Source organism: Bos indicus, chromosome 29 (genome assembly GCF_029378745.1).
Source record: "Bos indicus isolate NIAB-ARS_2022 breed Sahiwal x Tharparkar chromosome 29, NIAB-ARS_B.indTharparkar_mat_pri_1.0, whole genome shotgun sequence".
NCBI classification, from domain to species: domain Eukaryota; kingdom Metazoa; phylum Chordata; class Mammalia; order Artiodactyla; family Bovidae; genus Bos; species Bos indicus.
Window position 1 is genome coordinate 39,008,141 of NC_091788.1, and position 23,273 is coordinate 39,031,413.

Here is a 23,273-nt window from a genome sequence, read left to right on the forward strand (position 1 = left end):
GTGCCTGTAATTCATTCTTCTTTGATTCTTCCCACACAGCTCTTGGTCTGTTTTGGCCTCCAAATATGGATATAATGAGGTTATGAGAGGGGATGGCCCAGGCTGTACAAATATGGAGAAAACAAGAAAGGAAAGAAGATAAGAAAGTATAAAAATGAGATCTAATCTTACTGCATTATGGTCAGAAAAGATGCTTGGAATGATTTAAATTTTTTTGAATTTACCAAGGCTAGATTTATGGCCCAGGATGTGATCTATCCTGGAGAAGGTTCTGTGAGCCCTTGAGAAAAAGGAGAAATTCATTGTTTTGGGGTGAAACATCCTATAGATCAATTAGGTCTAACTGGACCATTGTATCATTTAAAGTCTGTGTTTCTTTGTTAATTTTCTGTTTAGTTGATCTATCCATAGGTGTGAGGGGGTATTAAAGTCTCTCACTATTATTGTGGGACAGCAAAAGAGACACAGATGTATAGAACAGTTTTTTGGATTCTGTTGGAGAAGGAGAGGGTGGGATGATTTGAGAGAATGGCATTGAAACATGCGTAATATCATATAAGAAATGAATCATCAGTCTAGATTCGATGCAGAATTCAGGATGCTTGGCCCTGGTGCACTGGGATGACCCAGAGAGATGGTATGGGGAGGGAGGTGGGAGGGGGGTTCAGGATTGGGAACACATGTACACCTGTGGCGGATTCATGTTGATGTATGGCAAAACCAATACAGTATTGTAAAGTAAAATAAAGTAAAAAAATAAATAAATAAAATAAATTAAAAAAAGAAATTATAAAAATGCAAAATCTAAAGGAAAGCATGGTTAAAATAATAATTTTGCATTTATACAGTTTAGGTATAATGGTTGATGAATCAATTATTAAAATAAAAATTAGAGAAATGTAAAATATAAATATATTCACTAAACCCAACAAAATAATAAGGCTGTATCATATTAATCACAGAGTAGTATCAGGATTAAGTTTGGATGCACATTGCAAAAAACTAAAACAACTATAACTTTAGAAAGATAAATTTGATTTTTCTCTCTCACTGGAACAAAGCTGGAGGTGGGCCAGCCAGAGCTTGGGTGCTATCCATTTCCAAGGTTACACGATTGTCTAATACAACTGCAGGAGTTCCAGCCATCAAAACTAAAATCCAGACAACAGTTAGGAAGTAGGTGGGGAAGGGAAGAGCCCCATCTCTCAGCTAAATCAGCTCCTTGAAAGCAGGCTTCCAAGAAATCCGTCTTACTGATCTCCTTGCATCTCTAAGTTACCTGTCATGACTAAGAGCATGGGTGGGCAGGAAATGCAGTCCTGTAGCTACTGGGCTCATGGCTATATAACAACCTATTTTCAGTTTTGAAAGAGTAACAGATAATAGATCATTATGTAGGTAGCCTGCAGTGTCTGCTTTAAAGAACAAACCTTTTCTGAATGGATTAGGTTGAATGGCTGGGCACAGTGTGGGAGCCGGGAGGAAGGAACAGCAATGAGAAACAGCTAGATGGACCTGAACTGTGCTCAAGATAAAAGAGGCAGACTGGTCAGTAGAGATCTTCTAAGGACTGAAGTGAGGATTATATGCACCACATGACCCAATTTTTTTTGAAAACTGCTTTTCCAACCCAGATCCCAAATCTCTCTCAATTCTTCAGCTTCTAAATATCTTGTCTTTGTTATCTCACATTCTGACCTACCTGTCTCACCTTCCTTATTTCTGTTCACATCACTTCTCCATCTAGTCCACCAGCATTGCAAGATCCAGTACTGAAGGAGTTAGCAATAATTTCTAGAAGTGGGTACAAACACAATGACTATTTCTATTTTAATATTAGTTTCTCCTGATCAAGGTCTTTTGAAGGACTGATATGGCTAGAATTATGGAGATCTCACATTTGAGACCTTTTAAAAAACATTTCTTTTTACATTGGTCTGTTGGTGGTGATGCAGTCTCATAGTTGTTCAAGTCTGAGAAAGTATTTTATCTTGTTTTTAATATGTATTTTTTTTGACGTATAGAATTCTGAGTCAATTATATTTCTCAGCATTTTAAGATGTGGTGCCAGTGTCCTCTGGCTAACATTGTTTCATATGCCTAATCTGCTCTCTTTCCCATTTTTTGTTCTACTGTGTCTGTTTTTCATTCTGGTTACACTTCTTTGGTTGATTGTTTTAAACAATGAATTATCATGCACCTTTGAATAGTTGTCCTATTTCTTGTCTTTGAATTAATTGAACTTCTGTGTTAATGGGTTTAAAGCTTTCATCATATCTGGAAATTTTTCAGCCAGTAATTATGAAGTTCTTTTCTCTATTCTCCTTCTTTCACTTCCTGTGGGGTTCCATTTACATATATTTCAGTATTCTTAAAGTTGTTTCAAATTTCTGTGATGCACAATTAATTTTTCCCACAGTCTTTTCATTCCTATTTTCCATGTCTCTATTTAACACACTCAATATTCTTCAGCTTCATAAATGTAAAGATTATTATTCTAGAAAGCATTTTAATGTCCTTTCTGCTAATTATGTGATGTATATTTTAACTGTGTTTTTACTAATTGATTTTTCCTTCATTATGGATATTTTCTTGCTTCTTTACACATTGGAAAAATTTTTTTCTTTTGAAATTTATGTATTTACCTTAATTAGAGGATAATTACTTTACAATATTTTGATTTACCTAGGACAAATATTTTCACAATTCATATGGAAATTTTAAATGGATATTAGATATGGCAATTTTTTCCCTTTGGATGCTGGATATTCTTAATTTTTATAAACTATTCTTGGCACTGTTTGCAAACACTTAATTTCTTGGGAACAATTGTATTTTTTGAAGGCTTGCTGTTCAGGTTTTTTAGCTGATATAATACCAGCCTTTAGACCATGTTTAGTATTCCCCACTAGTAAGGCAATATTGTCTTCAGGACTATACTGATGTCATGGGAATTATGAGTAATTTCCATGCTGGTGGGTGGGGACACCATTAGACTTGGTGCAATTTGAGACTCAAGTATTGTTCCCTGTAATCCTGACCAGTACTATCAACTCTCTGCTGAAAACTGGAAGGGTATCACCTGTACACTTGCACAGTTCTCTGTGTGTAGCTCTCTCCTATGAACTCTAACTATCTAGAGTCTCAAATCTGTCTTCCTGGGGAGACTGTTTGTCTGTGCTTAGATAGCCCATCCATGTATGTGTTGGAAACTATTTCTAGAGTTGGGGCAATTGTAGAACTCACCTTGCTTGCTCCCCGCCTCAGGAATCCATTTTCTGCTGCCTGACATTTGATGTAAAAAACTGCTCTTTCATTTATGTCTTCTACTTTCAAGTTGTTTATGACAGGAGGATAAATGTGTCCTTTGCTCCTCTATGTCTACAAAAATGGAGGTCCCCCTGAAATCAGAACTCACTGAATGCCTTGTGAATGCTAGGCAGTGACTTCTGTGCATGGATGCAGACTAACTAGGGATATGTGTTGGGGCTTTGGGGAGCCCTGTCTTGCTGGAGAAACTTGACAATTACAACTAGCATTTGCTATGGGGTATGTTCAGCTCAGTTCAGTCACTCAGTCATGTCCGACTCTTTGCAACCCATGGACTACAGAATGCCAGGCTTCTCTCTCCTTCACCAACTCCTGGATCTTGCTCAAACTCATGTCATCGAGTCAGTGATGCCATCCAACCATCTCACTCTCTGTCATCCTCTTTTCCTGCTGCCTTCAATCTTTCCCAGTAATAGGGTCTTTTCTAATGAGTAAGTTCTTCACATCAGTTGGCTAAAGTATTGGAGTTTCAGCTTCAGCATCGGTCCTTCCAATTAATATTCAGGATTGATTTCCTTTAGCATGACTGGGTGGATCTTCTTGTAGACCAAGGGACACTCAAGATTCTTGTCCAACACCACAGTTCAAAACCTTCAGTTCTTCATTTCTCACTGTTCTTTTTGCTCCAACTGTCACATCCATATATGACAACTGGAAAAAATCATAGCTTTGTTAATACTGAACTTTTTCAACAAAGTAATGTCTCTGCTTTTAAAAATGCTGCTAGGCTTGTCATAGATTTTCTTCAAACAAGCAAGCATCTTTTAATTTCATGGCTGCAGTCATCATTTGCAGTGGTTTTGGAGCTCCCAAAAATAAAGTCTCTCACTGTTTCCATTGTTTCCCCGTCTATTTGCCATGAAGTGATGGGACCATATGCCATGATCTTCATTTTGTGAATGTGGAGTTTAAGTCAGATGTTTCACTCTCCTCTTTCACTTTCATCAAGAGGCTGTTTAGTATCTCTTCATGTTCTGCCATGAGGGTGGTGTCATCTGCATATTTGAGGTTATTGATATTTCTCCCAGCAACAATGATTCCAGTTTGTGCTTCATCCAGTTGGACATTTTACAGGATGTGATCAGCATATAATTTAAATAAGCAGAGTGACAGTATACAGCCTTTAATTACTCCTTTCCTGATTTGGAACCAGTCTGCTGTTCCATGTTCAGCTCTAACTGTTGCTTCTTGATGTGCATACAGATTTCTCAGAAGGCAGGTAAGATGGTCTGGTATTCCCATCTCTGTAAGATTTCCACAGTTTGTTGTGATCCGTACTGTCAAAGGCTTTTGCATGGTCAATAAAGAGAATTTCTGGAATTCTCTTGCTTTTTCTATGATCCAACGAATGATGGCAATTTGATCTCTGGTTCCTCTGCCTTTTCTAATTCCAGCCTGAACATATGGAAATTCACGGTTCATGTACTGTTGAAGACTTGCTTGGAGAAATTACTTTGGTAGTATGTGAGATGAGTGCAACTGTGTGGTAATTGAACATTCTTTGAAATAGCCTTTCTTTGGGATTGCCACTGCTGAGTTTTCCAAATTGGCTAGCATATTAAGTGCAGCACCTTAACAGCATCATCTTTTAGGGTTTGAAATAGCTCAATTACAATTCCATCAGCTCCACTAGCTTTACTCATAGTGAGGCTTCTTAAGGCCCTCTTGACTTCACATTTCAAGATGTCTAGCTCTAGGTGAGTGATCACACCATCGTGGTTATCTGGGTCATTAATATCCTTTTTGTATAGTTCTTCTATATATTCTTTCAACTTCTTCTTAATATATTCTGCTTCTTTTATTTCCATGCCATTTCTGTCTTTTATTTGGCCCATCTTTGCATGAAATGATCCTTCCCTACCTCTAATTTTCTTGAGCAGATCTCTGGTCTTTCCCATTCTATGTTTTCCTCTATATCTTTGCACTGATCACTTAGGAAGGCTTTTTTTAAATCTGTTGTTGCTATCTTTGGAACTCTGCATTCAGATTGGTATGTGTTTCTTTTCTCTTTTGCCTTTTGCTTCTCTTCTTTTCTAAGTTATTTCTAAGGCATCCTCAGACAACCATTTTGCCTTTTCCCATTTCATTCTCTTGAGGATGGTCTTCATGAGGTACATACAGATCAAAAAACAAAGATCACTGCATCCAGATCCATCATTTCATGGAAAATACATGGATAAACAATGAAAGCAGTGACAGACTTTATTTCCCTGGACTCCAAAATCACTGCAGATGGTGACTGCAGCTGTGGAAAAAAAAAAAAAAAGACACTTGGTCCTTGGAAGAAAAGCTATGAAAAACCTTGACAACATACTAAAAATCAGAGACATTACTTTACCAACAAAGGTCTGTATCATCAAACCTATGGTTTTTCCAGAAGTCATGTGTGGATGTGAGAGTTGGGACCATAAAAAAAGTTGAGCACCAAAGAATTGATGCTTTTGAACTGTGATGTTGGACAAGATTCTTGAGAGTCCCTTGGACTGCAATGGAGATCCAGTCAGTCCATCCTAAAGGAAATCAGTCTTGAATATTCATTGGAAGGGCTGATGCTGAAGCTTAACCTCCATTACTTTGGCCAATTGATGGGTAGAACTAACTCGTTATAAAAGACCCCGATGCTGGGAAAGATTAAAGGCAGGAGGCAAAGGGGAAAACAGAAGACAAAATTGTTGGGTGGCATCATCAACTTGATGAACATGAGTTTGAGCAAGCTCCGGGAGTTGGTGATGGACAGGGAAACCTGGCGTGCTGCACCCCATGATATAACAAAGAGTTGGACATGACTGAGAGACTAAACTGAACTGATGTACAGAGGACAATCAGGGAGCAGGCAGAAGTCTTTAAGGAAGGAGGAAGGAAAAATTCCTGGATAGCTGACAATTTTGGGTCAGCAGGCCATTTCAAGCTGGGGAAGCTCTAGGGAAGCAATTCTATGCCAGGTGGAGAGAATGGTAAGAGAAAGGCAGGGCGGCAGTGCTGGGATTTCCCAGAGGACAAGATCCTTGTTCTACTAAACTTTATCAATGCTCAATATTGTTAGGTGTTTGGAAAAAAGAGTTTTGTTTTGGAAGTGGTAGAGCAATGTTCAATGGAAGGACTGATGCTGAAGATGAAGCTCCAACACTTAGACCATCTGATGTGAAGACCCATCTCATTGGAAGAGACCCTGATGCTGGGAAAGACTGTGGGCAGAAGGAGAGGGAATAAAAGAATGAGATTGTGAGATGGCATCACCAACTCAAAGGACATGACTTTAAAGAAACTCCGCAAAAGAGTGAAAGACAGGGAAGCCTGCTTTTTTGCCGAACATGTAATCACAAAGAGTCAGACATGACTTAGCAAATGAACAATACCAATGAAGACACAGAGACCACTGAAGGCTCTGGTCCTGGTTGGAGTGGAGAAAGATTTAGGTGGAAGGGGAGGCTTCCTATCCTCTGGTGCAGGTCCTTGAATTCAAGGCAAGGAGCACAAGATTTTGAATGTGTTACCAAACATTGTTTTCTAAAAAAAACAAAAACCTGTTTTTTGCAGGAGAGAGAGCTTTGACTGAGTTTGTTCTCTAGATTTTACTGAGGGATTTAAAAGGGATTGGGGTCAGGCTGAGACTGCAAAAACCAGGTGACCAGCTGCTGAAGGGCGAGGCTTGTGGTAGATATTTTGCACTAGGTGGAAAATGAATTCAGAAAAAGTGTCCCTTCTAGTGTGTACATGCCAGTGTATCACATTATTTCAGCAGATCACTTTAATATTGTTTTGGGGCAAGCTAGAAATGTAGGTTGGGTGTTTTGCTTTTCTCCATTCCTGTTGGTATTTAGATAACTAAATGTCTGGTTACTTCATTGCATAGTTGGAATCATGCTTGGGAAAGAAAACTAGATCAACTCCACACATATTTTGTCCTTAAACAGCAATCATAGGAAGGTTTCTAAGGCAATGGTAGTTACTTTAAACGTGAGGGGATAAATGGGTGAGAGGGTAACAGGCAGGAAGGCCAGGGGTCTCCAAAGGGAGGAAATAGCCTGCAAGTGTCAGACATTTTTATCTCTCTTAAGCAGCAGGAGGAAACAAACTAGCGATATTTTTTCCTTCTCTATACAAATTCAAAAGGAGGTTTCTCTTAAAATACTGTGTTGCCATAACGACACCTGGTATCACCTGAAGTTAACTGTTCTCAAACCTAGAGATAACCAATGTCTTTTTCTTATGGAAATGTTTGTCTTAAGCTATGCTAATGTGCCATACATTTACCCCAAACTCTGTCTTCAAGTCGGTTCCGCCTTTTGGCTCAGAACCTACTTGGCAAACCAGTATGTTACACTCAGATATTGTTCCTCTAATCTATGTAAATGAAATTATTTGTATGGTGATCTGCCCTTCTTCAAGATTCAAGTTAATCATTTTATGGCCCAAGATGAACCATTTGGTGCCAAGTTATCATAGAATGCATCTTATGGGTGAGGGGCCTTCAGAGTTTTAAGACATTCCTTTCTGTCATTAACAGACTGCTAGTGACTATATAACATCCAGCTGAAGACTAGCAGGGGGCACTCTTTCTGCCCCCTTCTGATGCCTATGTCAGAAGCTTTCTCTATCTCCTTTATACTTTAATAAAACTTTATTACACAAAAGCTCTGAGTGATCAAGCCTCGTCTCTGGCCCCAGATGGAATTCTCCTTCGGAGCCAAAAATCCTGGTGTCATGATTCAACAACAACCTTTCATGGGGACAGTTTCATTTAGCAGGCTGAGACTGGACTGTACCAGTTGCCATAGTTGTTACTATGACAAGAAGCCATCACAGCTACTTGTTGCTATGCTGGAGATGTGGGAAACTGAAAAGAGACCAAAAGCCTTACAACTCTCCTTGCAGAGTGATTTCAGACTAGAAGTAGTTAACAAAGAAAGGCTGACTGGTAAGGCTGAGGATGGGAATAATCTGAGCCAGTAATCATTAGCTCTGTGGGAGCATCAGCTCAGTCAGAGTTCTATGTCATGGTTCAGAGAGAGATGTCATTTGGCTTGAATCAATAGCTAGCCTTGGGGATGGCAGCCATAACCTCTAAACAGAAGATTTCCTTCTCCCCAGGTGGCAGAATAATTCATATTTGTTCCAGACTCAGGAACCCAGAAAGCCCTCTTGGGGCCACTTGCTCTCTGCAGGCACACACGCAATCTAGAAGGTGGAACTATCATCATGGTGCCCATTTTCCAGATGAGAAAACTGAGGTTAAGTGACTTGATCAAGCTCACACAGCTAAGTATGTGAAAGGCCAAGCACAAACCGAGGGTAACAGTCCTCAAATTGTATGTTATTGCTCCACACCCACTGGGAGTGGTGAGGGTCATCTGGCACCAATGCTTAGGCAGAAGCAAGCAGTATTCAGGCTTAAATTGAAGTAACTAAGGAAAACCAGTAGATCATTAAGCTATAACCTAAATCAAATCCCTTATGATTTTATAGTGGAGATTAAAAATAGATTCAAGGGATTAGGTCTGGTAGCCTGAAGAACTAGGATGGAGGTTTGTTACATTGCATGGGAGGTGGTCACCAAAACCATCCCCAGGAAAACAATGTGAGAAGGAAAAGGGGTTGCCTGAGGAGGCTTAAAAACAGCTGAGGAAATAAGAGAAGTGAAAGGCAAGGGAGAAAGGGAAAGATATACTCAGTGGCATGCAGACTTCCAGAGAATATCAAGGAGAGATAAGAAAGTCTTCGTAAGTGCACACTGCAAGAATTAGAGGAAAATAATAGAATTGTAAAGATTATAAATCACTTCAGGAAAATTGGAGCTGCCAGAGGAACACTTTATGCAAAGATGGGCACAATAAAGGACAGAAAATCTGAGAAGCCTCCTTCGGCCCACTCTCACCCTCTTTGGCCCTCCAGGCTTGGGTGGGTAAGGTACTCTGGTTTCCCAACCCCACAGGTCAGTCCGTAGCCCTCATCACCCCTAGTAAGTCCCCAGTGTCCCAGTGCAGACCACCTTGAGATTCCATTTGCATGGAATCCAGTGCAGTTTTGCCTAGAACCAAGCAACCCTCCATATGGCTCAATGAGTTTGTGGTTTTAGAATTCCTGAAATTCACTATCTTCCTCAAAGCCTTCTTTGAGCCCATCAGCCTGCTCTGAACTCTCGCAGGGAGCTGATATGAAGCCTCCACCCTGTGCGTGGGCTGAGCAGTCACTGTTCACCCTTTATTCACATTAGCATCCAACCTCCCCACAGAGCGGACAGGTACCCCAACTCACAAAGGAAGCACCTGGCCAGAGCAAGGGGAAGATGCAGCTGAGAACTAGGCTGACCATGTAATTTATCATTCAAACCAGGAAAGTTTGAGAAGGGAAGGGAGACTGTGAACTTATGCTGGGACATCACACTGGGACTCTCCCCAGCCATTCTCCTTGTAATATGGCCTATTTCAGGGACTGCTAGTGCTGAATTCCATGTTCATGCACCTACGGGTTCAGATTGAATTGAAGCTCTTTGAGCACTGAGGACCTTAGTGTTTCCCTCTGCCTTACTCCCAGTATGCCATATGGTGTGGTATCTCCACATTTATTTCAGGAAGATCAGTGTCCCACACAGTCCTTTACTTTCAAGTGATTGGTTTTGTGGGAGGCACCAGCCCAGCCACAGGGCTCAGCAGCATCTGCAATGGGGTGACATGGCCTCCAGAGGGCGCCCTCCTCCCAGCAGTAGCCCAAGAGTTCTTACAAGCTCCAGTTTGAGAACCAACCCTCAATATTGTCCCCTCACCTTGAAGATATAGGCTTGGAGCTGGCACTGGGTAGTTGACACCATTGATGGTGAAGATAATAGAGGGAAGAGTATTGACCACATAACAATAAACATAGTGCAGTTAGAGAGAGAGGGTGAGAGATTGGCCCTGGAGTTCCTTGTTGTGTTTGGAGACTGGAAGTAACCCTGGGGCATGACCCTTCACCTTGAAACCCCATAGCCTGGCGCCGATGAGCTTCTGTATGTTACTGACCAGTCTTCCTGGGGCTTTGATATGTGATGTCCCAGTGTCCACAAGGGCCTCACAGCCATCAGAAAAAGCAATAACCTTTCTTTTCATGGAGATGCTGAGAGACAATGGAAGAAAGAGGGCATCAAGGTCACTCATTCTCCCCAGAATTGCCCCCTTCCTGACTGTCTCCTAAACAGCCCTTCACCTCTTGCCCTCTTTTCCTTTGTTCTCGACACAGCACCTTTCTTGACATCCTCGAATGCAGTACTTGAATGCACCAGGACATTTTGTACCTTGACACAGGCTGGTCTTCCTTCCTAGAAGACTCCACTGCACTTTGACTAGCAAATTTCTTCTCATCTTCCAGGCTCCACCTTAATTGTATTGTTTTCGGGAAGTCTTTCCCCCAGTGTTTATCAGTCTCCTGTCTTGGTCTCTCTGTAGACCCTTCCTCATGTCTGCTGCTGTTGCTGCTGCTGACTCACTTCAGTCGTGTCTGACTCTTGGAGAACTCATAGAGGGCAGCCCACCAGGCTCCGCCATCACTGGGATTTTCCAGGCAATAGTACTGGAGTGGGTTGCCATTGCCTTCTCCTCATGTCTAGCATGTATCAAAGTCATAATTCACTATGTGGGCGAGTCACTTCATGTACATCTGCCTTTTTAAGTGTGAGGGCGAGTTTTAATCTCCTTGCATCCCTAAAGTGCCTGGCACACAGTGAATGCTCAATGCTTGTCTGTTCAATGAATGAACAAAGACTGAGAAATCAATAAGAAACATCCAGAGAGCTGTATGTGATGGGGAACAAATAATGGGTTGCACACAGAGTGAAGATGGAGATTTGCAGGGGCAGCAGATTCTCATGGTAGGAGAGAGGGGCTCCTCTGGGAGAGGGTATTTCCCAGCACTGCTCCTACAACCAGCTCAGACCCTGAGACCCTGGCCAGGAAATACATGACTAGCTCACAGAAACTCCAAAAGACAGGTCAGCTTTTGTCTGAGGGTATCACACAGAATCCTATCAATTATGCCTCTTGTCCTCAGGTCACTCCTGGATCCCACCTTCCTGATTCTCTGTTACAGCCCCTGTCCCACTGTGTGCCCAAGAACATGGAATATCTGTTTTATTAGTTGCTTTCACGTCTTAAGACTGCAGCCAGCCTCTCTCCACTGCTGGATAGCTGCTCCCTAAGAAGACTAGTTTCCCCCATTTTCTCACTGTCCCTGTTTTTAAAATGACATTTATCTGTACTGAGAACTTCCTATGTCCCAGGTAGCCCTGGACAGTTGGTTATCTTATCATAACTCTGTTCAGGCTGGAGAAATTCTCCCTGATCCTCTGTTCACCACACTGTAGAGTCCTCTAACCATGCTCCACGCCTCACAGGGCAGTGGGTGCAGCCCTCTCCCAGCTGCACAGACCTCTTGGACCCTTTTAGGACCATGGTCAGAGCCTTTCTCAGAAGGCCTGGGTATTATGAACCCATGGGTTGTTTGTGTATTTATGTGCTTGTGTGTTTATTTGTATGTGTGTTTGTATGTGTCTCTGTGAGTGCTTGTGTGTCTCTGACTAGCTATGCATGTTCTTATGTGTCTCTGTGAAGGTTTATATGTGTCTGCTTGTGTGTTTCCATGTGTCTGTGTGTCTGCGTCGTTGTGGGTGGTGTATATGTCTGTGTGACTGTATGTTTAAGAATGTATTTGTGGGTGTCTGCCTGTGTCCATGTACAGTAGTGGAAACACCACTTGGGCTGACCCTCAGAGGGAGAGGCTTACCAGTCCATGTGTACACTCCACTACCTGCTTCGATCAATGGCACCCAGTTGAGCTCTCCCTCATAGTAGCAGTGGTCCACCCCACCAAACATCACCACACTGCCCTCCCACTTGTCTCTGTAGAGAAGACAGGCTGGGATCCTTGGAGGACAGTAACAACAGCACAGTCTGAGAGCTGTGCTTGTCCACCCACCAAGGCCCTAATAAGGTCCCCATGTACAGATGCAGATATCGAGTCTAGGAGCGATTGAGATCCAGACTGAGGTCTGTTCCTGGCTAATGAGTGGCACAGAGGAGGTTAGAAGTTCAGTCACTTGGCTGGGCTCCACCCATTATGTCTTCTGAAGATGCCCTGGATCTCCTGTGACCTGAGTGCTCAGCCCTCAGAGGACAGGGTGCTGAAGTGTTTTGGCTTTCCCCTTGTCAACCTTGTCATTTTTCAGTAAAACCAAGGCCTGGGAGTTCTAAGGGTGTGGGTTCAGGTCACCCACAGTTGGCTCCGCTGGCCTGTGACCTCTACTGTCCAGAGGGTCCCACACTCAGAAGGGACCCCAACTCTGCTCTCCATGTCTTGAAATGCTTAATATTTCTTGAACAAGGGGTCCCACACTTTTGTGTCCCACACTTTCATTTCTCACTGGCTCCACAAATTGGGTAGCTGGTCCTGGGCTCCCAGTGAAATGCTAATGAGGAGGGAAAGATATCCACCATCCTTCTCATTCCTTCATTATAAAATTCATAAGCAAATCCTAATGCCTTTTCCTTCAACTTGTTTCCTGTCGTCTTCCATTAGCCTTCCTCCTCACACACCCCCAGAGACCAATTTACTGATCTTGAGCCCAGGAGTAGGGTTGTGTTCCAATAAAATTTTATTTATAAAAGCCAGTAGTGACACCAGGTAGGGCTCTGGGGCCATAGTTATCCTGGATTAGATTATATCTCAGGATATTTCTTTACCAAGTGTTCTATAATTTTCATGCAACTGAAAGCAACTTACAGCTTATTTGGAGAAAGTGATTGTCCATCTCAGACTTACTTGCTCAAGTAGAAGGCAAAAACAGGCTCAGAAATGACACCTTGATTCTTCAGCTTGTCAAACATGGGGATGGGTCCAGAGAAGGATATGTTGGGGTAATTCAAGCCAAAGACGCCATCATAAGTTCTGCCTTCAAACCCGTATTCCGCCACACTTAGACAGAACGGCTGGTCAGGACTCACAAGGTCCCCAATCTGTGGGAGAGAAGAGTGATCCCACTTACAGATATGTGAAGTGGGGCTAGGACTGGGCTGGGTGCATTGCCATTAGATCCTCAGAGAAGAATTGAGGCTGGGCTCTATCTTTGGTGACCCACAGATGGTTAGATGAAGCTGGGAGGGGAATCTGGGTTCCACTTGAGACAGGCTGTGAATTTTAAAACATCTGACCCTCTGAAAAACACCACCTGAGTGAGTCAAATTGGCCTCGTGGCTTCTGTACAGGTGGGGCAACCAAGAGTCAGGCCAGGTCCCATTGGTGCCATCTTATGGACAAAATGAACGAGAGCAAGATAGCCTTCTCTTTGGCATCACTGTGACTTAATAACAGGAATGGACTGCATTCTCTGTAATGTACTGTGGATTCTGCATCTGTCCAGGAAGACAGAAGCTGAAAACACAATCTTGCTTCCGGGGTCTATGAAACTACTGCCTGAGGAATTCACTTTTGGGGATACGTGTATATTTCTGTGAATGTGTACAAGAGAGAAAGAGAGGGGAACTACTCGGGCATTCTGGGGGAGGCAGGCCATAGGTTTATTAGACTCTCAAGGGTCCTCTAGAGTGAGAACTCATTTATCAGGCCCCTTGACTTCTCAGGCCCCCAGTTTCCCACTCTGGATACCTGAAGCCCTTGACTGCCCCCAGGATCCCCAGATCAGTTTTATCCTGTCCCCAAACATCCCACAGCAACTTCAGCCCTGAAAATCCAGCCTAACTCCACATTTTACCACATGTGTGCCCTCAGCAAGGCCCTTGTGGTCTGTACTTCAGTTTCCTCATATGTCTCATGGGCTAATCAGAGTAACTGCTGTGTGGGGTTGTTGCAGGATTAAACCAGTTACCACCTGAAAGTGCCTGGAACAGTCTGTTAATATAAAAGTGTGTGCTTTTATCCCTTCTCCTCTCTCCCAGCAAAATGAACCTTGAACTGCTCATGGGCAGAGGAGCTGCAAGTCCACACCTCAAGCAAATTTCTGGGTCCGCTAACTTGTTTACTCCTGTATCCCCACAGGCACTGCCTCCCCAGAAACATATCCTATGGATATGATAGCCAATATATATGGGAATTGGGCTAGGATGGGTCCTGCCAGATGGTCCTGCATCTGTTTTTCAAGCAGTGGTCACTCCATAGCCAGTCCTGACTCAGCATTTGTTACACTGTTACCCAAACTGTGTCATAAGCAACAACTCCTTTAATTCTCCCAGATCCATAGGTGATGCTGAAGGTCTTATTGGTAAGCCGGAAGGTGGAAGACTGAAGATGTCTGAATCTAACGTGTTTAGCTGTAGACACAAGAGATGAGTGTCATCAGGTGCCAAGGATGGAAACAGGGCGGCAGGGCAAGTGAAGGATGGTCCGGGTAGGGGGTGCCTGTACTCACAACAGGCTGGGCTGGTGCAAAAGTCAGAGGGCACCCACAAGTCAGATGAGCCTGTGTCAGGGAAAACCTGGAACTCCTGAGGGGGTGTTCCAATGGTGATATTAGCCAGGTAGACCAACTACAGGGAGAAGGAGGGAGTGGATTAGTGCAGAACTGGCTATCCTCTATTCCCTAACTGCTGCCTCCCTCTGGGTGTCACGTATCTCTTAAGATCACTTTCTAACCACCGTGCAGCTCACAGGCTTTGGTCACAGAGGTATCTGCATTTGATATATTTTTCCTGTGCTACATTGTATGCAGGATATTGACTCTATGACCAAGCGTTCAAGTGGTACCTCCTACGTGGGAAGCCCAGAGGCATAACCACTGGGCCTCTATGACCACTGGACACCCAAGGAGGTCCTGGTGCCTTCATTTGAGAAGCTCTGTAATCTCTTCAAACCCAGCCTTAGCAGCCCCTTCTCCAGATGCTCCTTCTTGATCAACCCCAGCCACTCCCTCTAAACTCAGACCACATCCAATCAACACCACACAGGTGACCCTTTCATTTGACATATATTTACCCTTTGCCTATCTCTCAGGCTGGCATGGGCATTCTTGAAGACAAAATAAGCCCTTTGTCTAATCTCAAAACAGTGACCACAGTGATAGTTATGGCCATACATGGAATACAGATTCAGTAACTTATTACTGCTGTTATTCTTGCATCTGTGGAAACTGAATTCCTCTGCCTGGGGATTCACAATTGCTTTGCTGTTGGTTCTCCCTTTTGATCAGTGATGGCAGACTCTTCATCTGTAGCTGAGTGGCTCATGTAGTTCAGAAGGAACAATCGCCATTAAACTAATGACACATGTTTGACAGAGAAATGAATATTTACCTGCCACCTGGTAATTGCCAGGCCCAGTCACCAAGACCAACAGTTGAGGATGAGAGTGCCTTCTCCTCTGATTGGGGTCCCTGTTTTCCAGTATCTCTGCCCCGTGCAGGAACCCCAACCTCAACATCCCACCTGGCACCTCCAAATAAGCCCCATGCCTGGCTAGAGAACAAGGGGGCATTATGGAGCACCATCCTCCCAAAATACTCACATCCATGATGTTTCTCAGCGGGTAAATAGTTAGTTTTGAGCCACGAAAAGAAATCTGGGACCATCTGTAAGGATGCTCCTTCAAGAAATCCTTCAGCATGTTTTTTCCACTGAGGGTTTTCCTCATGGTCTTCAGTCTCCTTAGAGGTATTCCTTCACCAAGCATTTGACAAAGAAAACAAAGAAGATGCTACAATTAGCTGTCAGTGTTAAGGTATAACTGTCATTGTAATGGCCCTGTGTATTTTCTAATCATTTTTATGAGGTACATTATTATCAGAATGTTATGCCTATACCATGGCAAAGACATAGATTTGAATACAGGTTCTTTTCAGCAATCTTGGATAAGCCATATGACCATGTGGTGTCTCAGTCTCCCCTTCGGTAAAATGGTGGAATGTAACAATACAAACCCTCCAAATAGAATATCTTGGGGATAAGAGAAGTGATGTATATAAGGTACCTGATAAATAGGAAGTCTCAACAATGACAGCCATTAACATTGCTGTTGCCATCCCACACTATCCTTCTCATATAACCTCAAGGAAGGAGGTAGAAGGGAACTCTTATTCTCTTTGATAAGGGAGCAATTTGAAATGCAAGAGGTTTCTGATTTGGCTGTGGTCACACTGCTTGTCAGATATAAAACAGTGTATCTTTCTCCAAGTTGTCAGAGAAGAGAGAGTTGAAAGAAGAATCCAAGATATAGGGAACAAGTAATGGAAATGCAGAGGCTTGAGAAAGGACAAGTCAAATGAAAAATCAAAAGAAACAACAGAAAGAGAAATACACTCCCAGTGACTTCCAAAGAGATGGAGAGATAAATGACAGTGATACAGAGATGCAGACATAGGCATATACACACTGAAGTAGACAGGGAAAAAAGAGGACATGTTGAATAAAATGTAGAAAAGTGCTATTCCACAGGACCACATTGACATCTGCATAGACTGTGCACTGAACAGTTGCAAGGAATTGCATTTTCAATATGTCATGACATGATTGGACCCCAAGATTTGTGTAACCATGCAAATCTACACCAAGACTTTGGGACCCACAGTTCCTATAGTAAGTTACTTATCAGTAAGTAAGAGTTGAACCTTAAGACTCTTAGGGAAATATTCCATTCCCTTCTAAACCTGATGCGTGGAAGAATAATCAGATGAAAAGAAAAGTCTGAGAAAAGAATATGATGTGGCATACAGTCCCCATACTTACTTGACTATGCACTCTGAGAAGGCCACCAGCCCGAGGAGCACAAGCCACTTCATGCTTCTTTCCTGGCTTCAGGAACTCAGAGAAGTTTGGGTTCTTAGCATGTAGTGGTGACCAGGAGACCCTAATTATATATGCTCTAAGCTACCCTAGTTTTCCTTTTTAGACCACTAAAAGATTTGGAAAAAAAAAAAAAATCTTTTGTTCTTTTTTTTTTTTTTTCTAATTTTATTTTATTTTTAAACTTTACATAATTGTATTAGTTATGCCAAATATCAAAATGAATCCGCCACAGGTATACATGTGTTCCCCATCTCGAACCCTCCTCCCTCCTCTCTCCCCATACCATCCCTCTGGGCCGTCCCAGTGCACCAGCCCCAAGCATCCAGCATCATGCATCGAACCTGGACTGGCAACTCGTTTCCTACATGATATTTTACATGTTTCATTGCCATTCTCCCAAATCTTCCCACCCTCTCCCTGTCCCACAGAGTCCATAAGACTGTTCCATACATCAGTGTCTCTTTTGCTGTCTCGTACACAGGGTTATTGTTACCATCTTTCTAAATTCCATATATATGCGTTAGTATACTGTATTGGTGTTTTTCCTTCTGGCTTACTTCACTCTGTATAATAGGCTCCAGTTTCATCCACCTCATTAGAACTGATTCAAATGTATTCTTTTTAATGGCTGAGTAATACTCCATTGTGTATATGTACCACAGCTTTCTTATCCATTCATATGCTGATGGACATCTAGGTTGCTTCCATGTCCTGGCTATTATAAACAGTGCTGTGATGAACACTGGGGTACACGTGTCTCTTTCCCTTCTGGTTTCCTCAGTGTGTATGCCCAGCAGTGGGGTTGCTGGATCATAAGGCAGTTCTATTTCCAGTTTTTTAAGGAATCTCCACACTGTTCTCCATAGTGGCTGTACTAGTTTGCATTCCCACCAACAGTGTAAGAGGGTTCCCTTTTCTCCACACCCTCTCCAGCATTTATTATTTGTAGACTTTTGGATCGCAGCCATTCTGACTGGTGTTAAATGGTACCTCATAGTGGTTTTGATTTGCATTTCCAGTCGTGTGGCCACTGCTGAGTTTTCCACATTTGCTGGCATATTGAGTGCAGCACTTTAACAGCATCATCTTTTAAGATCTGATATAGCTGTACTGCAATGCCATCACCTGCACTAGCTTTGCTCTTAGTGATGCTTCTGATGATCCATTTCACTTCGCATTTCAGGATTGTCTAGCTCTAGGTGAGTGATCACACCATCGTTGTTATCTGGGTCATTAATATCTTTTTTGTGCAGTTCTTCTATATATTCTTTCACCCTCTTCTTAATATATTCTGCTTCTGTTAGGTCCATCCCATCTTTTATTGTGCCCATCTTTGCCTGAAACATTCCCTCACTATCTCTAATTTTCTTGAAGAGATCTCTGGTGTTTACCTTTCTAATGTTTTCTTCTATTTCATTGCACTGATCACTTAGTAAGGTTTTTTTTTTTTAAATCTCTTCTTGCTATTCTTTGGAACTCTGCATTCAGATGGGTATGTCTTTCTTTTCTCCTTTGTCTTTTGCTTCTCTTCTTTTCTAAGTTATTTGTAAGGCCTCCTCAGGCAATCATTTTGCCTTTTTCCATTTCTTTTTCTTTCGAATGATATTGATGTGGTATGTACAGATCAAAAAACGAAGATCATGGCATCCAGTCCCATCACATCATGGCAATACCTGGAAAAACAATGAAAACAATGACAGACTTTATTTTCTGGGCTCCAAAATCACTGTAGTGACTGCAGTTGTGAAAAAAAAAAAAAAAAAAGATGCTAGCTCCTTGGAAGAAAAGCCATGAAAAACCTGACAGCATACTAAAAATCAGAGACATTATTTACCAGAAAAGATCTGTATAGTCAAAGCTATAGTTTTACCAGAAATCGTGAGTGGATGTGAGAGTTGGACCATAAAGAAAGCTGAGTAACAAATAATTGATGTTTTTAAACTGTGGTGTAGGACGACTCTTGAGAGTCCCTTGGACTGCAAAGAGATCAAACCAGTCCATGCTAAAGGAAATAAGTCCTGACTGTTCATTGGAAGGACCGATGTTGAAGCTGAATTTCCAATACTTGGCCACCTAATGGGAAGAACTGGCACATTAGGAAAGACCCTGACACAGGGAAAGATTAAAGGCAGAAGACAAAGGGGAAGACAGAAGATTAAATTATTGGGTGGCATCACTGACTTGATGAACAGGAGTTTGAGCAAACTCCGGGAGTTGGTGATGGATAGGGAAACCTGGCATGCTGCACCCCATAATATAGCAGAGTTGGACATGACTGAGAGACACAAGCTGGAATCAAGACTGCCAGGAGAAATATCAATAACTTCAGATATGCAGATGACACCACGCTTATGGCAGAAAGTGAAGAGGAACCAAAAAGCCTCTTGATGAAAGGAAAAATGGAGAGTGAAAAAGTTGGCTTAAACCTCAACATTCAGAAAATGAAGATCATGGCATCCGGTCCCATCACTTCATGGGAAATATATGGAGAAACAGTGGAAACAGTGTCAGACTTTATTTTTGGGGGGGCTCCAAAATCACTGCAGATGGTGACTGCAGCCATGAAATTAAAAGACACTTACTCCTTGGAAGGAAAGTTATGACCAACCTAGATAGCATATTCAAAAGCAGAGGCATTACTTTGCCAACAAAGGTTCGTCTAGTCAAGGTTATGGTTTTTCCTGTGGTCATGTATGGATGTGAGAGTTGGACTGTGAAGAAGGCTGAACGTTGCAGAATTGATGCTTTTGAACTGTGGAGTTGGAGAAGACTCTTGAGAGTCCCTTGGACTGCAAGGAGATCCAACCAGTCCATTCTGAAGGAGATCAGCCCTGGGATTTCTTTGGAGGGAATGATGCTAAAGCTGAAACTCCAGTACTTTGGCCATCTCATGTGAAGAGTTGACTCATTGGAAAAGAATCTGATGCTGGGAAGGATTGGGGGCAGGAGGAGAAGGGGACGACAGAGGATGAGATGGACAGATGGCATCACTGACTCGATGGAATCACTGACTCGATGGACATGAGTCTGAGTGAACTCCGGGTGTTGGTGATGAACAGGGAGGCCTGGGTGCTGAGATTCATGGGGTCGCAAAGATTTGGACACGACTGAGTGACTGAAATGAACTGAACTGAGAGACTGAACTGAACTGATGTACAGAGGTCATCAGTGAGCAGGCAGAAGTCTTTGGGGTCCAGTCAAGCCTGTGGCCCTGGTGGGAGTGGTGAAAGATTTAGGTGGAAGGGGAGGCTTCCCATCCTCTGGTGCAGGTCCTTGAATCCAAGGCAAGGAGCACAAGATTTTGGATGTATTACCAAATACTGTTTTCTTAAAAAAAAAAAAAAAAAAAACAACTGTTTTCTACAGGAGTGAGAACTTTGACTGAGTCTGTTCTCTAGATTTTACTGAGGGATTAGGAAGGTTTCTGGAGTGGGCTGAGTCTGCAAAAATTAGGTGACCAGCTGCTGGAGGGCCAGGCTTATTGTAGACATTCTGCACTAGATGGAAAAAAAATCCAGGGGAAAAGTGTCCCTTCTGGAGTGTACATGCCAATGTATCACATTCTTTCAGCAGATCACTTCAGTGGTGTTTTGGGGCAAGCAAGAAATGCATAATGGGTGGCTTGCTTTTGTCAATTCCTGTGGGTAGTTAGATGACTAAATGTTTGGTTACTTAATTGCATGGTTGGAATTATGCTTGGGAAAGAAAACTAGATCAAGTCCACATATATTTCATCATTAAACAGCAAGCATAAGAGGTTACTAAGGCAACTATAGGTAATTTAAACATGAAGGCCCAAATAGGGAAAGATTCATTTAACAGGCTGAGATTGGATGTGCAGGTTGCCATATTTGTTGCTATGACAAGTAGCCATAACAGCTACTTGTTGCTATGCTGGAGATGTGGGAAACTGACAAGAGATCAAGAGCCTTTATGACTTTCCTTGCAGTGTGATTTCAGGGGATAAGTAGATGACAAGCAAAGGCTGACTGCTAAGGCTGAGGAAGGGAGTAATCTGAGCCAGTAATCGTTAGCTCTTGTGGGAGCCCAGAAAAAAAAAGCATGGGCTCAGTCAGAGTTCTGGGTCAGGGTTCAGAAATAGATGTCATTTGGCTTGAATCAACATTTAGCCTTGGGGATGGCAGCCATAGCATCTACACAGAAGACTTTCTTCTCCCAGGTGGCAGAATAATTCATATTTGTTCCAGACTCAGGAACCCAGAAAGCCCTCTCAAGGTTATTTGCTCTTTGCAGGCACACATGCAATCTAGAAGGTGGAATTACCATCATGGGGCCCATTTTCCAGATGAGAAAACTGAGGTTAAGAGACTTGATGAAGCTCGCACAGCTAAGCATGTGAAAAGCCAAGCACAAACCCAAGGTAACAGTCCTCAAATTGTGTGTTTTTGTTCCACACCCACTGGGAGTGGTAGGTGGTGATCTGGAAGCAATGCTTAGGCAGAAGCAAACAATATTCACGTTTAAATTAAAGAAAGTAAGGTAAACCACTAGAACATTCAGCTATGACTTAAATCAAATCCCTTATGATTATATAGTGGAGATGAAAAATAGATTCAAGGGATTAACTCTGTTAGCCTGAAGAACTATGGATGGAGGTTTGTAACATTGTACGGGAAGTGGTCATCAAAACCGCACTCAGGAAAAACGTATGTGAGGAGGCAAAGTGGCTGCCTGAGGAGACCTTAAAAATAGCTAAGAAAATAAGAGACATGAAAGGCAAAGGAGAAAGGGTAAGATATAACAAATGGAATGCAGACTTCCAGAGAATAGCAAAGAGCAATAAGAAAGGCTTCATAAGTGAATAGTGCAAGAATTAGAAGAAAACAATAGAATTGTAAAGACTATAGAACTCTTCAAGACAAGTGGAGATACCAGAGGAACACGTCATGCAAAGATGGGAACAATAAAGGACATAAAAGTCAAAGACCTAACAGAAGAAGATGAGATTAAGAAAAGGTGGCAAGAATGCACAGAACTGTATAAAAATGGTCATAATGCCCAGGATAAGGATGATGCTGGGGTCACTCACATAAAGCCAGATATACTGGAGTATGAAGTCAAGTGGGCTTTAGGAAGCATCACTACAACTAAAGCTAGGGAAGGTGATGAAATTCCAGCTGAGCTGTTTAAAATTCCTAAAGAATGAGCCTGTAAATGTGCTGCATTCAATATGTCAGCAAATTTGGAAAACTCAGCAGTGACCACAGTGCTGGAAAAGGTCAGTTTTCATTCCAATTCAAACAAAAGGCAATTCCAAAGAATGTTCAACCTATCCTGCCATTGTGCTCATCTCACTTGCTAGCAAGGTAATGCTCAAAATCCTTCAAGCTAAGTTTCAACAGTACATGAACTTTGAACTTCCAGATATACAAACTCGTTTGAGGAAATAGAGATCAAATTGCCAACATACATTGGATCATAGAGAAAGCAAGGGAATTCCAGAAAAACATTTCCATCTGCTCCACTGATTATGCTAAAGCCTTTCACTGTATGGACCACAACAAACTGTGGAAAACTCTTAAGGAAATTGGAGTACCAGATCACCTTACCTTTCTCCTAGCAAGTCTCTATGTAGGTCAAAAAGTAGCAGTTAGAATCAGACACGGAACAACTGAAAGATTTAAAACTGGGAAAGGAGAATGACAAGGTATACATTGTCACTTTGGTTATTTAACTTATATGTAAGCTACATCATTCAATATGCTGGACTGGATAAATCCCAAGCTGGAATCAAGATTGCTGGGAGAAGTATCAACATCCATAGATATAAAGATGACACTGCCCTAACAGCAGGAAGCAAAAAAGAGCTAAAGAGCCTCTCGATGAGGAGAGGAGATGAAGAAACTCAACACTCAAAAAAACTATTCACAAAAAGACACTCAACATTCATGGCATCCAGTCCCAACACTTCATGGCATATAGATGAGGGGAAAGTGGAAACAGTGGCAGATTTTATTTTCCTGGGCTTCAAAATCACCATGGACTTTGACTGCAGCCACAAAATTAAAACACACTTGCTCCTTGGAAGGAAGAAAAGCTCTGAAAAACCTGCACAGTGTATCAAAAAGCAGAGACACACTTTGCTACAGAGGTCTGTAGTGTGAAAGCTTAGGTTTTTCCAGTAATAAGGTACAGATATGCGATCTGGACCATAAGGAATGG

At 42.3% G+C, this 23,273-nt stretch overlaps 1 protein-coding gene across 1 annotated transcript in view; it reads right to left on the minus strand.

Moving 5' to 3' along the window:
- The window catches only part of LOC109554096 (pregnancy-associated glycoprotein 1-like), a 34,848-nt gene extending 17,765 nt beyond the window's left edge, over positions 1-17,083 (minus strand). The window contains 9 exon segments of the mRNA XM_070782799.1: positions 10,094-10,194; positions 10,282-10,422; positions 12,085-12,106; positions 12,109-12,200; positions 13,120-13,313; positions 14,506-14,624; positions 14,723-14,840; positions 15,814-15,964; positions 17,031-17,083. Of these exon segments, the coding sequence (XP_070638900.1) occupies positions 10,094-10,194; positions 10,282-10,422; positions 12,085-12,106; positions 12,109-12,200; positions 13,120-13,313; positions 14,506-14,624; positions 14,723-14,840; positions 15,814-15,964; positions 17,031-17,083 (991 nt within the window).
- Between the last annotated feature and the right edge of the window lie 6,190 nt (positions 17,084-23,273).